This window comes from Cucumis sativus, chromosome 3 (assembly GCF_000004075.3).
Source record: "Cucumis sativus cultivar 9930 chromosome 3, Cucumber_9930_V3, whole genome shotgun sequence".
NCBI classification, from domain to species: domain Eukaryota; kingdom Viridiplantae; phylum Streptophyta; class Magnoliopsida; order Cucurbitales; family Cucurbitaceae; genus Cucumis; species Cucumis sativus.
In genome coordinates, this window is record NC_026657.2 from 39,863,086 (window position 1) to 39,881,815 (window position 18,730).

Here is an 18,730-nt window from a genome sequence, read left to right on the forward strand (position 1 = left end):
CGGATTTGTTATGATTTCATTTTTCGAAATTGAACTTAATATATTTAATTTGAGACCTTGGTATTTTCTAGTTTTCAAATTACTGGATTGGATTTTTAAAATATGGAACTAATGTTTTGTAAGTTCAAAAAGTGATGGTAGTAGTGTGGAGGCAGTTAAAAATAAAAAAGATGTACCCCTGTTTTGTATATAACACTTCAAATTCTCTTTTCCTTCAAATATATATATCTTCTCTCCTTAACCCACAGTAATATTATATTATGAAAAAGAAAAAATAGGCAAAGAATATAGGACTAGGGGTATAATTTAAAGCAAGAAGTTATGTTTTGTCCAAAGGAACACATAATTGTAAAAAGAAAATTGCAATATAGTTCAAAAGATCTGAAATTTTTATTTATATATTTTTTAGAATATAGTAGGTAAAAAATATAAAAGAAATGAAGTTTAGAAAAAAGAAGAAAGAAAAAAAAAAAGAGAAAAAGAGGAGCCCGGCTTGAATGCCGGGCAGACAAGGACAGGACTTTAGGGTAAAAAGAGTGGATGAGAAGTGGTAATGTCACTGTCAAACCAAACGTTTTCGTTTTCCCTGCCCGAACTGCCCGTGCGGTCATCAAACGATGGTAATCATAAAGTAATAGATACCAAAATCATTTTTCTTCTTTTTTTTTTCTTTTCTTTCTCCTTCGATTTTTGCGCCACTTTTTTATTTTTATTTTTTAATCTTTTTTTGAATTTTCAACTTTCTGACATTCGGGGCCCACTTCCCTTTTGACTGTTTTTCTTCTTTGACACGTCATCTTCCCACACTTTATTTTTATTTACTTTCATTCGGACAATTCTATACCCATTCCCCCATTTTTTTCTTTTTTGGAAAATGTTAAATTGTATATTTCTTTTAGTCTTTTTCTCTCTCTTTAATTATTAATATTTATATAAAATGGCTTAGGATAAATTACCTATTTCTTGATATTCATGAACTAAAAAATAAGTGTTTTTTCTTTTCCTAGTATTAGTTGATAATGGGGTTATCTTAAATAATATAGAAAAAAAAACTAATTTGTGTCTAGTAAAATTTAAAAGACAATTGTATTTAATCTTTAAAGTTGTAAATAAGTAAAACAATTCAGATATCGTAAGTGTTCTTTTTTTTCTTTCCCTTCTTTGAAATATTAATGCAATAACTTCTATGAACATATTTATGTAAATTGGTTTATAAATCTTTGTCTATTGTTTCTTTTGCTTATTTAGAAAGTTATGATTCTTTTTTTACTTCTTTGTTGAATTTATTTAGAAGAGTAGTTTTGTTTTAAGTGATCGTATATTTAGTTGATTTTAAATGAAATGGTATGGAAATTGCTGCAGGTAATTTTAATTGGTGGTCTCAATTAATTTACATAGGAAAGTTTCGAGATTTGCTCTAAAATATGAATTCAAAATCTTTTATTGACACCAATCTCCATGTTTAGAGGTACTAAGTTGATTTTTTTCCCTTCAATTTATTAATGTTATCTTATGTTATATTCTTTTTTAAAATTTTACTTTATTTTTTTATGTTCAGATTTGCTCTATTTTTATTACTCAACTTTTGAGATGTTAGGTTTGTTGTTTAAATTTTTTAATTTTATGTTCTATTTTGATTCAAAACTTTTAAATTTTCTATTTTTATTTATAATCTTGAGAAAATATTATTTACATCCTCATTTGTCAGGTTTGACATGATGCTTATGTTAACCTACAAATAATACAAGTGTTAAAATTAAAATTAAAAAATATAATTCACATGTAAGAGATTAGGTTATTTGTATCCAAAAAATTTAGGTTAATATATTTAATTGCGTTCTACTATATATATAATACCTCTAAGATTTTAAAAATAGTTTCTCAAAAGATGAATAAAACAATAAAAGTTTCACTTGTGTATTTAAAATCAAAATTTGTGCTTATATCTCTCTCCATTATTAGCATCATCCTTATCATTATTTTGTTTGTTTATAACTACAAAATTAAGAAAAAAAAGGGGAGATTAGTCAATTAATCTAGCTAGATGTATATTTTATTCTTTATGATTTCTACTTGAGTTTTAACAATTTACAAGTACTTAATTTCTAGATCAATCACTTAACTTTTTATGAAAAATAGTTTTGTACCATTTGCTCGGTTGAAACATCATTTGTGACCCATTGTTTTGAACATTGGTCAAGTTTTAGTAAATAAATCACTATAAATTTTAAAAAGAAAAAATAATTATAAATATCAAAACTACACCATTTTAATCAATAATAGATATTAAGAAAACGATGGCTTTCTACTGTTTAAAATATGAGTTTTCTCTTCATGTATTGTAAATATTTTTATTTATTATGTCTATATTTGAAAACACGTCATTTTAAAATACATTAAAATGCTTAGTCAAAATTGATAAATATTAAACTAAATTTAAGATTTGTTAAGAATGCCTAAACTAAAAAAAAAAATTACATCTAATCTGAATCAATGTCAAACAAAAACTCAAAAGTCGAGGTCAACCAAGCTATATATTACCTTATAACTTTTAACCCAAAAGGAAAAAGGTAAGTGCATGTAAAACAGTAAAAAATGAAAAAGAAGAGAAGAGAAAAACAAAGAAGGATAATATGGATAAAATCAACTCAAGGTGATGTATGGCTGTAAATACGATGGGAAAGAAAGAAAAAAAGAAGAAGAAGAGGAATTCATAATATATATATATATATTTATTGGGAAAAAAAATGTCAACTTTGAAGAAACAAAATGCAAAAGGACAAGAGAGTTTCCCAGATCTGATGGGAAGAGGGAAGGGGGCCCTATAAGTATAGGGAAAAGGGTCCCAAACTAAATCATAAGTGTAATGATGGACAAATTATTTCCCTTCACATTCTTTATTATTAACCCTACTCTCTCTCTCCTCTGCACCTATTAAATACTACCACTCTCTCTTCTATTCTTTTCTTTTTTTAATTAACAAAAATTAAAAGAAAAATGTAAAAAATAGTTTTTTCATAAAATTGAAATATTTATGTTTGTAAATATTTTGACCTATTTTGCTATATATACAAAATGTCTTGCATATATACATCATTTTATAGATGAACAAGTTAACTATGATTATCATTTAAATTATAAATATGTGAGCTTTTTCTTCTTTTTCTTCACATATTTCACTTCTCGTGTCCAAGTCGACTTCATGAAGATGTAGAAATATCGACAAAGTTAAATGTTTACATAAACTTAATTAATATTTTGATTGCAAATACTATTTTAAAGATTTACTAAAAGTGGAGCAACCAAAATTGTTCGAGATTTGAAAGTGCATCTACTAAAACAATAAATAAATATATATATGTATGTATGTATAATTGTGGTTGGGTAGCTCAAGGCTTTGGTTTTGTCAGTGATTTGGCCATAAAAATGGTTAAGAGGAAAATGTGCAATAAATTTGGAGTACCTAACTCTCTTATGGGGTTGGTTTCTTCACTTTATATGTTTAGAAAAAAAAAATACATTGTTTTTCTGTCAATGTCTTCATAGCTATGCATAGGCCAAATTTAGTATTAGAATAAATAATATAGGCTCATTTGCTAGACACATAAATGTTCTGTACAAATGTATATTTTACTTTTTTGAATACCTACATAGTTTTATTTTAATTTGAACTTCGAAAGTATAAGCTTTATGCAAACTATATTGGTTCAAATAGCCGTTGCTTAGTTGTTAAAAAACCGTTTTAAAAATTAAATTATTTGTTGAATACATTGTCCATATAGTAAGCTTAATTTACGCATTATAAATTGTTGTTATGTCAATCTAACAGTAAGCTATTTTAAAAACTGAATGTTTGACTGTCAATCAAAATAGTTTTTGAAGTATATTTAATTTAAATGATTTTCATCAATATTTTTTTTAAAACATTTTTTTTTCTTAAGTGAACCTTAACTACAGTCTATTTTAACTTAATTTGGTAAAATATCATTTTGGTCGTTATACTTTCAAATGTCTAGAAACTATTTAAAATAGTCTAACTTTGATAAAAGAAATTTAAAATAATGACATTAAAAAGTAGATAAACTTCATCTCACTTTCAACTATTATATATGAGAAATATTTGTTTTGTAATTGAACTAATTAGGATTGTTGAAGAGATATAAGAATATTTTTGTAGAATGTCCCCAAATCTTTCTCATTACTCCTATCCATACAAAAGCTATTATTGATCAATTAATTCCATATGCATTTATTAGTTTAGGATATTAGGAAAACATTCAATATTATAGTAATCAAGATAAATACTCTTTTTTCCTACTCATGATTCAAATATGTCAAATATAATAACTTAATTAAACTTGTTTTAGTTTTAGCCCATCTCTCTAATTATATATAAAGTGTTTTATTACAAATGACAAAGGAAAGTTACAAGATAGTGATAACATCTATTAGTGTATCAGTGATATAAGATAACAGTAGTTTATCATTAGTGTACAGTAAATTTTTTTTATTTTTTAGAATACAAAGATGACAATTCAAACTGCTAGACTCTAAATGAAAACGTCGGTTGATGTATATTAAAGTTGGTGAATGTACTCTACGAATAATTGAGAGATGAAGTGGGGGGCCGTCTTGTTTGTTGTAATTCAATCATCAAGTAATTCAAACCACTCTAACAAAACAATACCCTTTCCTTTTGTTGTAAATGAACATTTTCATTCTTCATTGAGGAATTAAAGCAAGACATTCGAGATGGTGAGTTATGAGGGAATGCATATGAAGAAATGAATATTGAAAATAAATGTGGGTTTATACATAAAAATAGACAAATAAATCATTAACTATACCTTAGAGAATAAAGAAAGGAACATTTACATATATATTATTTAGACTGCCCCATCACAAATTTTGTTATCAATGCTTTAGTAGGTAACTTGGAAATTGGAATATTATGGAAAAACTACATTCTTAGTTGGTAAATTTTGAAGAATAAATGAGTCTTTTTTTCTTTATTTTTTTTGGATAATATATGTTTGGAGACTCTAAATCTTTTCCAAATAAATGCATTTGAGTTTCATTTCCAAATAAATGCATTTGATTTTCATTTCCAAATAAATGCATTTGAGTTTTTAAAATATATCTTTTAAATTATTAAAGAATATGTTTGAAATATGGTTCCTGAAGATTTTTTTTTTTTAAAAATAATTAGGTGACATTTTGAATTAGATAAATAAGTTTAGAAACTAACTTTAAGGAAAAGAGATAATTTATGAATTTTTTTGGTCTAATTTAAAACAATACAAAAATTAGGGTTGAGGCATTTTAAACATTTTTAAAAAAAGAAAACTCAAGACAAAAAGGTATTTTTAAAAATTTGGAAATCAAATTCATATATTCATAGAATATCGAGTATTAAAAACATATATATTTTGAAAACTTAATTACCAAGTACACGTATTCTTTCAAACTCGAGAACTATGAAGATAATGTTCTCTATAATTAGAATCTTGAATAGGTAAAAAATAGTAGTAAAAGACTAATTTTGTTTTTAAAAATCAAACTCTAAGTAAGTTCTTTCAAACGTTGTAATATTAAACTTTTATTGACATTCTTATAAAAAAATCTTAAATTTATTCTTAAATATAAAACTCTATTAAAACTCGAAACAGAACTACTATGTTTAGTTTCTATTTTCATTCTTACATAAACGTTACATTGTATCAAATCACATTTTTTTTACACATTAAAATTTCTCCTAATTTTTCTTTTATCAAAGTGTTAATAATGATATTGCATGTTCTAAAAGAAGATGGCATTTTTGAAATAAAGGAAAATTTTAGGGTACTCTTTAAAATTGATGAAAATGATAAGAAATTAGGGTGTTGAATGTGATGGGTACTTTGGGGTGTGGGTTTGAAGAGGACAAAGGGGTAGTTTTCAAAGTGATTGATGTGATGATTTTTATAGTCAAAGGAGGGAGAAATTAATAACATCATTATTATATATATATATATATGTATGTATGTATTATATCATATTATATAATTATATAATAAGCTAAAAAGGGCTAATGAAGTGATAGGCTAAGGGTGTGGAAAAGTATCCTATGCACCCATAGCTATTAGGAATGTATATATATGTAATAGGGAAACGCAGCCATATTTGAGGGCTTTATGTTCTTTCACTATTCAATTTATTGTTTGTTGACCAATTTTGGTGGGGTAATTAAAAACCCTTCTTTTTCCATTAACTTTGTTTAAGTTTTGAAGTTTGTATTTGATGGGTAAAATTGTAAGATGGGTGGATAAATGTATAAAACAAGATGTGAAAATAAAGTTTCAAACTTAGGTAAATTATTTAGCATTAACTTATGTGAAGTCGGTATGTCAATACCTCATGTAAGTTGAGTTTTTTTTTTTTTTTTTAGTACTATACGGTATCATACATCCTTTATTTACATTATAAATTTAGTTTTATAAAAACTAATGGATCATGTATTAAGGTTGATGGTCCATGATCTATTTCCAAAGAATGTCCGTATTCGTGTAATGTAAAATATTAGAAAATCTTTTTATGTAACTCAAGGTATAGTTTAGACCTAGTGGGAGTTTGATGTAGCTTTTGAAATAATATAATTGTTGCAAAACAAAGTGTATTAGTATTCGATAAATTTTCAGTTTAATATTTGGTTAAATAACACTAATTTGTTGTGATTAACACTAAAGAACTAAACACCTACAATTGAAATTTGTATAATGATAATTTATATTTAAAATAATAATTATTAACAATATAAGAGAAATAAGTATAATTTTTTTGAAGTCTATTGTTGAAAAAAAAAATTGTGTCATTATTGGACTAAACAATTTGGAAATTTAATTTAGGATATTAGAATTGAGTTTGCGTGGAAAAATATACTAATCATACAAAAACATTTTTTGATTTAATTTAACTATACTCAATTTGAGCTTAATTTGTTGTATTTCTATTTGTTTTTTCAGTACAACAAATTTGAAATATAATTTTTAATATTCTAATTTTCTTATTTAATTTTAAAAAAATATTTTAAACGATAAAACTATTGAACACATCAATCAATATAATAAAATGTCGTGGTTTATTTTGATACAGATAATAGTCTATTTTGATTTATCACAAAATAGTTAATAACAGTTTATTTGATGAATCTCACTTTTGACTTTAGTTTTATTTTTTTCTTTTGAGATCTTTCAATAAAATATTAAATTAATTATCACTCAATCATATTTAAATTTAGATAATTGGAAGTAAAATATAGTCTAAACTTTAAAAATACACGAACCACAATTTATATATTTGTTGTTTTTAGTTGAGTTTATGGATGTTTTTTTAAAAATTCTAAATACTTTACCTAATTCTTCACAATTAAGTAAAGTAAAATAGTGTGTTAAAAAGAAATTCGATGAAAGGTATTTATTTTTGTGGACTAATTGTCTATGTGAAAAAGAGAAATAATAAATAATATGAGAGAGAGAGAGTGAGAGTTTATTTGTTTATTTATTTTTCAAACAAGAAAGACAATGACATATCATAATTAATCAAAAATTAAATTCTATTGGCTCATACTTCAATGCTCATTTCACAAAATTATATTTGAGATCTTCAAAGGGTTTATACAAACATTTGATCAATAAATATTTGTTGTAAAGAATAATAATATAGGAAACCTTTTGTCCATGTGGAGAAAAAAAAAGTGATAAAAATCGATTATGAGTTGGTTTTTATTTAACTCATATATTTATTATTATTATTATTATTATGTACACATGAAAGGAATAATAATATTATATGAATTTTATTGAGAAGAAGTTGATTGATTTGGCTTTGTATGGACTTCATTTAATTTCTCATTTATTATTCCAACCAAACTTCCTAAGGACAATTTGATAATATACTTTCTTTATTTCCCTTAATAAAATATATTTTTAATAAATATGGCTTTGTTTTGTTTCAGAATCATTTTCCTTTATATGTTTTTAATATCTCAACTAAATTATTCTAAAAACAATCAACTTCATTTTAATTAAAATAACTTTTATTTACACTCTTTTATATATATATATATAAATGAATTTGATTTGGTGGTATTATTGACACAAATATAATCTATTGCAATTTATAGTAGATAGTGGGTGAGATTTTGTTATATTTATAAATATCTTTAGATTTTTTTATCAATTAAAACAATGAAAAATTACTGTAAATTGCAATGCTATTGATTTTTTTTTTTTTACAAAATATAATAAAAATTTTAGATTTTATCGATATAGCAAAATATGGTATGTGAAAGAATATGAAACCTCGTTCAAAGCATCTTGCCAACGCCAAATCGATCACAAAATTTTACATGGACAAACTCAATTTTTCAATATAACGAGAGATTTGAATATTGATATCACTAAGATACTCTAATTTTTTACGTTTTTACGAACATTATCATGAATTATGTATTACAAAACCAATTTTCAAGTAGTAGTCATGTTTCTCTGTCTTTAGTTTACCGACTATGAGATATAAAATCTATAAGGAAATATTTTTATAAAAGATCCATCAATTCTATTTTTTTTTTTTTTTTGAATGATGTAGCATGCATGAGAATGAAAGTAAAAAGATAATTTAAATTTATATATCTACAATTTTTTTTACTAAAAAATATTTTAAAATTGTAAGAAAAGGAATGTGGAATCCTTTATGCAAAAACTTAGTAAAGTTTAATGCACAAAAGAGAAAAAAAAAGTGAATGATGAATCCTTTTATATCCCTTTTTTTTTTATCCTTTTTCTTTTTAGCAAATATCATGCAATTCTTTTCCTTCAACAAATCTTCCAATATAAAATAGCTCTAAATCAATTACACATTTCTATCTTTTTTTCCTTTTTTGTTTCGATTTCCCATTTAAAATAAAAGAAACCCAAAATATATTTTTTACTTTTAATTGAACATATTAATTTTCTTCTCTAATATGAATTTCAATTTTTTCATTGGTTTTTTATGGAAGAACCAAAATGTTTTAGATTTTAGAAAATTTATGATAGGTTTACTAACTCCATTCATTTATGAAAATGATTAACAGTTATTAAATGAAACTAATTAATTACATTTTTTATTTAAATTGAAAAATTTGTAAAAATAAAAAAATTGACAAAATATTTACGTAATAATTGAAGGTATTTTTATAGAGGATAAATAGTTTATCTGTTTTTAAAAGAAAAAATCTCAAAAATGAAAATAAATAAAATTAGACTGTTGTTTTGGCAGAAAATTAAAAGTGGAAGATGTTCGAATTTTCAAGTATTTAAGACCATATTTCAAAATCACTTATTTATGACTTTGATATATCAACAACAATTTTTGTATTTTAATAAATTAGTGACAGATTTTCAGCATTATCAATTATTTATGACTACGATTAAGTAGAAATAGTTATGTATAATTTTTATATTTAAGAAAAAAAAAATCTAAGACTTTTCATATTTTAAAAAATATAGGACATGTTTTAATGTGACTAATCTATGAATATGATTTACAATTCATAGTATCTAACTTAATGATAGTAAAAATTTTAAAAATTCGACCATAAAATGAAACCTAAAATCTATACTCTATTCAACCTATTAACATCCTAAACATGTCGGGCGAAGATCAATTTGAACCTCTAACGTTGTTGTCGAGAGTACGATAAACTTAGTTTGGTGAGCTAATATGAATTGATTTATAATGTAAGATTAAGCTAGTTAGTGTATGATGGGACGAGGAATAATTATTAAAGGGGATAATGTGGATGGAATTAGAAGGGTGAATGAGAGATGGGCCAAAGGAAGTTAGAAAATTAAAATGGACCATAGGGAGAGAGTAGGGGGAGGGTAGTTTGAGAATGACATACCCTAAATTTGTAGAGTTTTTGTTTTCACTCAAGTGGTAGTGTTGGCCAAATATGTTGCCATAAGACAACATATGGCTACAAAACAAAAACTATTTCTCTTCTTCCACATTCATTTTTCTCTCTTTTTCTTTTTAAATATTCACTTTATTTTCTTTTTTCTCATTAATATAGTTTTCGGCGGTTAGGACTTACTTCATAACGTTCTCGTTTTTTGTGTCCTTTACTCTTGGAAAGAAGGTATTTAATTGTTATTTTTTTGTTTTCTTTTTCTCTAGAATAAAAAATATGTTTTGGTCGGACGTAAATTCTGAGTTTTAGTTTCTATTTGGTTTTAGGTTTGAGATTGAATAATGTGCTTCTCGTTTATAAGTTTTGAGTTTGATTTAGTTTAGTGTTCGACCTTATATTTATGTTTTTGATTTAGTTTTGTTTCAAAATCCTTCTCGTTTAGTAGACCAATTTATATTTTATCGTATCACAAAACCGTTGTGAATGAAGTGTAAATAGTTTCAATTCTTCTCGAGTGTATTTAAAAATAATTTTTTTTTAAAAAATGTAATGCCATCGAGAGAAACAAATAAGAAATTAAGAACAAGAAGATTTATTATTGTTATTTTCTCCACTTTTTATTATTTTAAATTAATCTACTTTTTTTAATTTGTTTGCTTTCATCTCATTTATCTTCATTAGTCCTAATTTTTTTTATAAGAAATATTTTTTTAAAAAAATAAAAAATTGGAGACTTTATATCTTCAATTTTGTACAATTTGAAAAGACAAAATTGTAAATTCAAATTGCATTATTGAAGGTTCACTCCAAAACAAGGTTAGTTGGTAGAACTTTTTTCCAACACTTCAATTAAAATAATTTTTTAAAACTTACTCTCAAATCAATGTTTTTCAAATTATTATTTTTTTTAAAAAAATCACAATTGAAGACTCATTTTCTATATTTAGTATTTCCCATGTTATGAACATCTAATTATTAAAAACCTAGGATGTAATAATAATTAAAAAATTAGGAAAATATATGATTTAAAAGTGCATATTGAACCTAAAGTAAACATATAAATTTTGGATTTTTAACTTAACCTACAAATTAGTTCATATTGTTTCTTAATTATTTTAAACCCTTTTTTAATGGATATTTCACTATACTTAAAAGCATCTCCTATTACAATTATATATGAGTTTGAGTGTAGTGATCACTTTGTTAAGTGTGTTACAATACATAAAGAGAGAAACATATAATATATTTTTTTAAAAAATTATAAGTAAATCAAACCATCTTAATTACTCAAACTCATTAGAACATCAATAATCATGCTGCCTTTTTTAAAAAAATTAATTATTATTTAAAAAAAAAAGAGATCCATGCATGAGTGGGAAGCACCATTCCCTAAGTGCTAAAGCTAATAAAGAACCCCAAAAAATAAAACAAAAGTAATTGATTCCCCCCTTCAAGAATACATCATTCTAATTCGGATTTAAGTTGAAACCTTTTTTTTTTATAATATATATATATGTGTGTGATTTATTTTTACATTAATTGGTGTAAAATCTGCAAAATGGGTATTAAAAGCAAGTGCAAAATCTCCTTTTGCAACCCCTACTTTTGTCATTTTACCACATCCTTTTCTTTCTCACTTAATTATATTCTAATCACTTTATTTTCCTAGTCTTTTTGTTTATATTCTCTCTTTTCCTCTCTTCCCCTTTTCCTTTTCCTTTATGTAATGTATCTATCACACATCTTCCTCATAAATTTACCAAACACTAGTTACATATAACGTGTTTTTGAACTTGTTATGAATCGTTCACTACATATAAATCTTTTATTTTACAGTTAAATAATTGAACTGATTATTTTAAACAGTGAAAAAGTCAATCTAAATAGATGCCGTAATAGATTTTTACAACAAAACAATCATAATTATGTATGGCAGAATTGATTCAAATTCATCACAATTTGTAGTGATAATTTTTCACTTTTTTTTTTCTTCGCAGTTAATTTCTCTTTCTTTCTCACACTTTCACTCATTTGAGTGCAAAACAAACAAAAATCAATTGGATTTGCTTAAATTAAATAAAATAAGAGATGATTTTTGGGGCCTCAAACGTTGATAATATAGGAATTAGGACCTTTAATTTGCTTTTAATTTTTTTTCTTGCTTTCTATCTTTCTTTTCTCCTAGTCATTCTTTTCTTTAAAATTACCAATTTCTTTTTCTTTATTCTTCTTTTTTTTTTCCCCTATGAGGAACCAACTTTTCACTTCAACTTTCAATCTTCTGTTCATATCTCTCAAAATGATTAGAAAATTCTTAAGCAAACTATATAATTTGTGTTCATCAAATTGGCCTTCCTAACGTGAATTCTAAATTAGGCTTCAGAGGATTATTATTTGTCACACCACAAATAATATCTGTTGATGAGCTTATTTCTGATAGTCTCTCATTGTTTGAACTCTTTGGATCCACGTCGTTCTGTCAAAAATAATAATAAAGAAAAGATTACTATTATCATCATGACATAATATATAAAATCATGTATTAGTTTTTACTTTTTCATCACTGCTAACTTAGTTCTTTAAAAGCTTAAATTAATATTTTTTAGCACACACAAGAACACGATGGACAATCGTTTGCCTTTTAGTTTCCTAAAATTAGCTTTTATAACAACCATTAGTTTCATCCACAAGTTTATATATCTAACTATCTAATTCAGAAAACAAAAAGGGGTGGCCATGTTTAGATTAAAAAGTGTTTTAAAACACTTAAAAAAAAGTCAATTCAAATGTTATTTTATTCTTTTAATTTTTAAAATTTGGTTAGGAGTTTGAATATTTCTTAGCAAAAGGAAAAAAAACCATAATTTGAAAACGAAAGAAATGTATATAAATTTCCAAAAACAGAAAACTAAAAAACGTTATCGAATGGAATCACTTACAAAGGCGATTTTGATAACTCTAGGACTCCATTTCTTTGAAGATATTTTAATATCCTAAGTTGGTAGCTACCACAGTATAAAATCATATAGAAAACGATATCTTATTCAATTCAATACTAAGCAGGTAATATATTCAAAATTTACATTTCTTATATATATATATATATATATATATATATTTTCTCATGACATTAACTTTTGGCTAAAATACTTCTATACCGTAATATTTTCTAAGAAAAAACTCATTGCATGTTCTACTCTAGATTATTCAATCACAATGTTCTAGATTCAAATCCTCTTTGCCTAATTAACAATATATCATATCGAGAAAAAGAGATCGAGATGATGAAACAACGTACCTCGAGTGATGAAGAAAGGTCCCTAGAAGAATCATTTGGCAAACCATGCAACCAAGCTTCCCTATTATTAAACATAACCAAAAACAACAAAGGGAAAGCATATTATTTTTCAATTCAACAAAAAAGAAAACCTAAATTAGACCATGCAAAGCAAAAAAAAGAGGGAAAAAGAAAGGGAAAAAAAAAGAAAAAAAAGCTACAAATCTTTTTTTTTTTCTTCTTTTTTTCACTTTGCATTTGTTGCTTTTGATTGATATAAAGCTAAACCAACCCCATGTGACAACCCATTACTAAAACCACAAACTACGAGGAATTTTCAAACTCCATATTTAAATTAACTTTTTTCAATAATAATATTTTGTTTTTAGGTATCAAAATTTTCCACTAATGGGTCCATCAAAAGGGGTTAGCTTTGACACTAAGTTTCTAATTGAAGGTCCCAATTGAATAAGGATTTTCCATATTTGAGCCCCACAAAATCCATAGGACAGAGATTTTTTTCTCTCTTGAAATTAGAGAGTTCGTGTGTGTGTATGGCTTTTCTTTTTACATCCTTTTCATCTCCATTTTAAGAGACTATGTATATAATTGCCTCATCATGAAGTTTTTTTAGTGTTTCAAGACACACACACACAACAAAAATACACATACACAACAAATTCTCCTTTTTATATCAGTTTGAAAATTGTGTCTTTCTGCTTAGTTTTAGATTTATTGATAATTTAACAAAAGATTTATGTAACCGTTAAAACTTCAAAGGGTTGAAATTAAATTACCTTGAAGAATTGCTCCATAGGGCATGATAATCCTTGTCTTGGTGAGGGTTTTGCCTTGAGGTTTGTTGAATTGAGTTCTCATTTTGTCTTCCAATGGTTGGTTTTTGAATGTCAAATATTATATCTTCAATATTGCTTGTATCCCCAGATGAAGCATTTTCATATAAATCTGATTGGCCTATAAAAACAATCAATTAAAAAAAGAAACCCAACTTTAGAAAATACTGTTTTTTTTCTAAAAAAAAAGGAAAATAAGAAGAAAAAAAGAAAAAAGAAAAACCCACCTGAAGAAGCTGCTGCTCTGTCTGTAGTCTTCACTGTACGGTACATCTGCAAAATGGGAATTTAACCATATAATAAAATATATATAAAAAAATTAGGTTTAACTTTAATTTTAATTATTTAAACAAATTGGTCAAAAGCTTCAAAATTTCCCACAAAATGGAATATAATCTTAATATAGAAAAGGTGAAAAAGAAAAAAAAAAAAAAAAAGAACTGTGGAAGATGCTTGTGATTAACCCTATTCATGGAGGTGTGGTTGTAATTTAAGAAAATAAAAAACAAAAAAGAACTGATTTTGAAGAAGATATGATTAAGTAATGATGGGTTTTATCATTTTTTTTGCCCTAAATAATCCAATTTATTCCAAATATATTACTTTTTGTTTTTTTCTTCATCTTTTTTTATGTTTATTTGGGACATATAAATAGAGACCCCATTTCAAGTACTATACATGAAAGCTTCATATCAACTAATTTTTTTTTTTTAGTAAATTAATCTTATTAAAAGAATTACTAAAAGAAATGGAAATATGAGACATTATTGATTTATCTTTTTGTTTACACCACACAAATCAATTATCCCAAATGTTTGAAAAACTTAAATAATTAGTAAAAAAGAAAAAGAAAAAAGAAAAAAGAAAAAAGAAGAAAGAATTAATTTATTCATTTTACATTAAATTTTAACAGCTACCACTTATCTCATTTACTCATCAAAGCCTTGTCAACTGGAAAACAGTCTCTCTGAGCCACCTTGTCTTGTGTGCATGTGTTACAGTTGAATTTATTTATTTTATATTTATTTATTTATTTTTACTCATAGTTGGTATGGCTCATTCTCCCAAGCAAAAAGCTGTTTGTTAGCTAGCAGAAGCAGAACCATCAGATCTAGAAGAAAAAGAAAAGCTAAGAATTTGAGGATTTAAAATGAGAAGAAGAAGAAGGAAAAAAAATTACATTGGAATTTGAAAAAAAAAAAACATGTCAATAAAAAAACCCAAAACCTTGATTTTCACTCGACATAGTTGCTGCCACAAATTAATTAAGGATGTAACAACAATGCAAAACCCCCTTTCTTTATTTATGCATAATTAGCACACTTCAAACCTCAATAAATCACTTGGGATTCTTATTTTCTTACTAAAATTAAACCCTAATCATGGTTTTTTGTGCAAAAATTAGAAATGGGGTTTTGATTTTGTAATTAAACAAGATTACGAGTTATGTTGTACCTGTAAATGAGATTTCACATGAGCTAAGGTTAGATCTTTGACATCCATGAGCTCGAGAACCGACTTCGGCGTCGCTCCTGATTGTATAGAGTATGGATAAAGGATTAAATTTACCGTAACTCAGATTTTGGATAAACCCGAGAAAAGTAAAAAAAAAAAAATGAAGAAAAAGAGAGAAAATTTAGGTGAAATACTTTCATGGCCACCAAGAAGTTCAACGGCATGAACAAAGCGAGCATGAAGAGTAGAAGTCCATCTCATCCGTGGTGCTCTCATGCTGCGTTTGGCAGGAAACCTAGACAAGAATCTCGATCGCATCATAATCTGGCCATGGCTAGCAGCGGAGGGAGTTACAACGCCGCCGTTTCCGGTACCGACGGAGGGGTTATTCGTCTGATGGTACACCGGAATTCCTCTAATGGGTCGCAAAAATCCCAAGTCTTGACCATTTATTTGCCCTGGAAACGAGGGCGGTGTCGGGTCAAGTGACGACGACGGAGGCGGCGTATTGTGGTGGAAAATGGCCGAAGGTCGGTTGTGGGTTTTGTTTAGGGTTTCAAAAAGATGAGCGGGGGAGTCGAGAACGGGATAACGATGATGATGATGAAGAAGATGATGATGATGATGATTAGGAGTTGGAGAGGGAGAAACATTAGGGTATTGATGATGGTTAATTTGAGTTAAATTTGAAAGAGAGAGATCAAAACAAGAGTGGGGATGAAGATGATGAAGATGATGTTTAGGAGTGGATTTATTATTCCAAAACTCCAAATCAACATCTTCTTGTGAAGAAGAAGAGCTACTTGTTCTTGATCTCCAAGATGAAGAGGGTTTATTAGTATTTGGAGGGCTAATTTGTAGTGACAAATCTGGTTGTGCTGGAAACAACTCCATATCTTTTTCAAAAAAAAAATGAAAAAGAAAAAACCCCTCCACACACCCAAAATTCGTCTTCTTGTGTCCTTATTCCCTTTGGTTTTGTTGAGTATTTTTCTCAAGATGTAGAGATTTGCTGAAGAAATGAAAAAATGGGTTTTGAAGAGAAATGAGAGTAGATTTGTGGGTTGTTGTTGTTCTTCACTCTTGTATTTGGGATTTTGAAGAAAAAGGGAGAGAGAAAGGGGAAGAGAGATAGAGATAGAGAGAGAGAGAAGAAAAATGAGAGAATAGGTATGAAGTGATGAATGGTTATGTTTTCTTTTGTGTGAAGTATATGTGAGAAAATGACACTTGAGGAGCAATGGATGAGAGAGAGATAGAAGAGAAGGGTTATTGTTTGTTTATTGGACGTGGGGGTGTAGGGTACTAGGTGAGAAAGTGACCACAAAAAAAAAAGAAAAAAAAAAAAGGTAAATAAGATGGAAGTTTGATTGCTTTTTTGGTTTTTTACCTTTCCTCTCTCTCTCTCTCTTTTCTTCTTTTCATTTCTTTCTTTCCTTTTTCTTTTTATTTGTTTTAGGTTATATATAATAATATATGATTTTGTTAGACGTTGTAGATATAACAATTAGATGCCGTGTATCGATAGATATAGTCTAATTTATTTTGCTAGATTTGCAATTCTTTAAATATGTTGTTATTTTCATTTAATTTATTTTTTTAAAAAAGGATATATGGGTCGTCCAGACATCTTCACTAGGTGGACACCCCATTGACATCATCATCATTCTCGTTTCATTTAATTTATGAATTTCAAAAATGTTATCTATGTGGTTAGAACTATTTTCAAATATGGCAAAATGAACAAAAATATTTATAAATGTAGCAAAATATCACAATATATATGTGATAGATCATGATAGATTACTATTGTGATAACATAGATAGATATAGATATCAGTTCGTCGTGGTCTATTATAGATATATTGCAGTTTGATTTATTCTTGTAAATATTTTCAATAGTTTTCATTTTAAGATGTGTTCAGTTAATGATTTGAATGAAAAAAAAAGAAATATGAAAAATATGGTCGATGTTTTCAAAATTTTGTTGTTTTGAAAAAGATACGATGAGTCAGTAAGTGCACCTAAACATCTTCACTAGGTGGACACCCCTGCTTCATTTGATACTTTCAAATTTTTGTTTGGTAGTAAATTGAAAATTGTATCATCTCACAAACGTTGTAGAGCTTAGCGACATAAATAATGTATTACTAAAATCATTTATCAATTTTTTTTTAATATATATATATATTTCTTTTTTTAGTGTTATTTTTTCTTAAAGTTTTGGATTATAAAGTTGGAAAATATAAAAATATTATTTAATATTCATATAAAAGAAATAAAAATATTCAAAGATAATATTAGAATCAAAGTATTAAATAAAATTAAAAATTGTTAGAGGCCTTACTAAAATTTAGTAGGGAAATTGTTAGGGATAAAAAAAATTATTTACAAAATATAACTTTAAAAAAACCAAATTTATCAAGGAGTGTGATAAATTTTATTATATTTTATAAATTGTTTCATTTCTATATTTTAAAATATCGATTTATAAACTATTTACAAAATATAAAATAAGATTTTAAATTATAAATATATGGATATTATTATATTTATAATTACAATATCAATATAGACAATTTATAAAGTTTTATAATCAAGCTATAAGAATGAAATTCTCACGTTCAAACGTGTTTGAATCTTAAATTTTAACTGTTTTCAAGCTATAGAGATTATATATTGTGTAATTTATCGTAAAGTAAAAACAAACAAGGGCTTTCGAATCATCCCTAATTTATAGATAGTTATTTAAATCTTGATAAATAAAATGATAAACCTTCTCAATGAAAATTTACGTAAAATACTTTCAATAACTTTGGGAGCGTAAGGTTAAACTATCAACTTTTGGAATGAGAACCGGTGCTTTTAACCATACTTAATAATTAAATGTAGATGGGCTAAAAAAACCAACATCAAATATTCTAATGTGGTTGTAAAATATAATTTGCTTAATTTTATTAATTCAACAATTTGCTAAGGGAGATAGATTGAACCATGAAACTATGGGAAGTACTCATAAATTTTGTATTTAGTGTAAAAAATATGTTTAAACTTCAAAAGAAGATCAGTTAAAAAATCATTATTATTAGCTTTAGATGTAAACCATTAGTTTTAGATATATATAAACCTTTTTAGGTTAACGATTTGAACTTTAATTATCTAAAGAAATATACCTAATATTACATAAAATTTTCTACTTCATGTAAAGTATAT

At 26.1% G+C, this 18,730-nt stretch overlaps 1 protein-coding gene across 1 annotated transcript; it reads right to left on the reverse strand.

The window, feature by feature from the left end:
* Positions 1 to 11,910: 11,910 nt before the first annotated feature.
* LOC101219785 (probable transcription factor KAN2) lies at positions 11,911 to 16,750 on the reverse strand. The gene is made up of 6 exons (XM_011654334.2): positions 15,712 to 16,750; positions 15,518 to 15,594; positions 14,290 to 14,335; positions 14,006 to 14,183; positions 13,230 to 13,290; positions 11,911 to 12,407 (listed from the first exon to the last, which is right to left on the reverse strand). Exons 1-6 carry the CDS (start codon positions 16,409 to 16,411, stop codon positions 12,273 to 12,275), a joined length of 1,197 nt encoding a protein of 398 aa, XP_011652636.1. The 5' UTR covers positions 16,412 to 16,750; the 3' UTR covers positions 11,911 to 12,272.
* Positions 16,751 to 18,730: the final 1,980 nt, after the last annotated feature.

Bases quoted from the DNA above. Each gene is read 5' to 3' on its own strand.
- LOC101219785 (XM_011654334.2), bottom strand. From the start codon at position 16,411: ATGGAGTTGTTTCCAGCACAACCAGATTTGTCACTACAAATTAGCCCT. The intron at 14,184-14,289 runs GTGGGTTTTTCT...TTGTTTTTATAG, and splicing joins CAGAGCAGCAGCTTCTTCAG to GCCAATCAGATTTATATGAA. The intron at 12,408-13,229 runs GTACGTTGTTTC...TATTTTTGACAG, and splicing joins ACCTTTCTTCATCACTCGAG to AACGACGTGGATCCAAAGAG.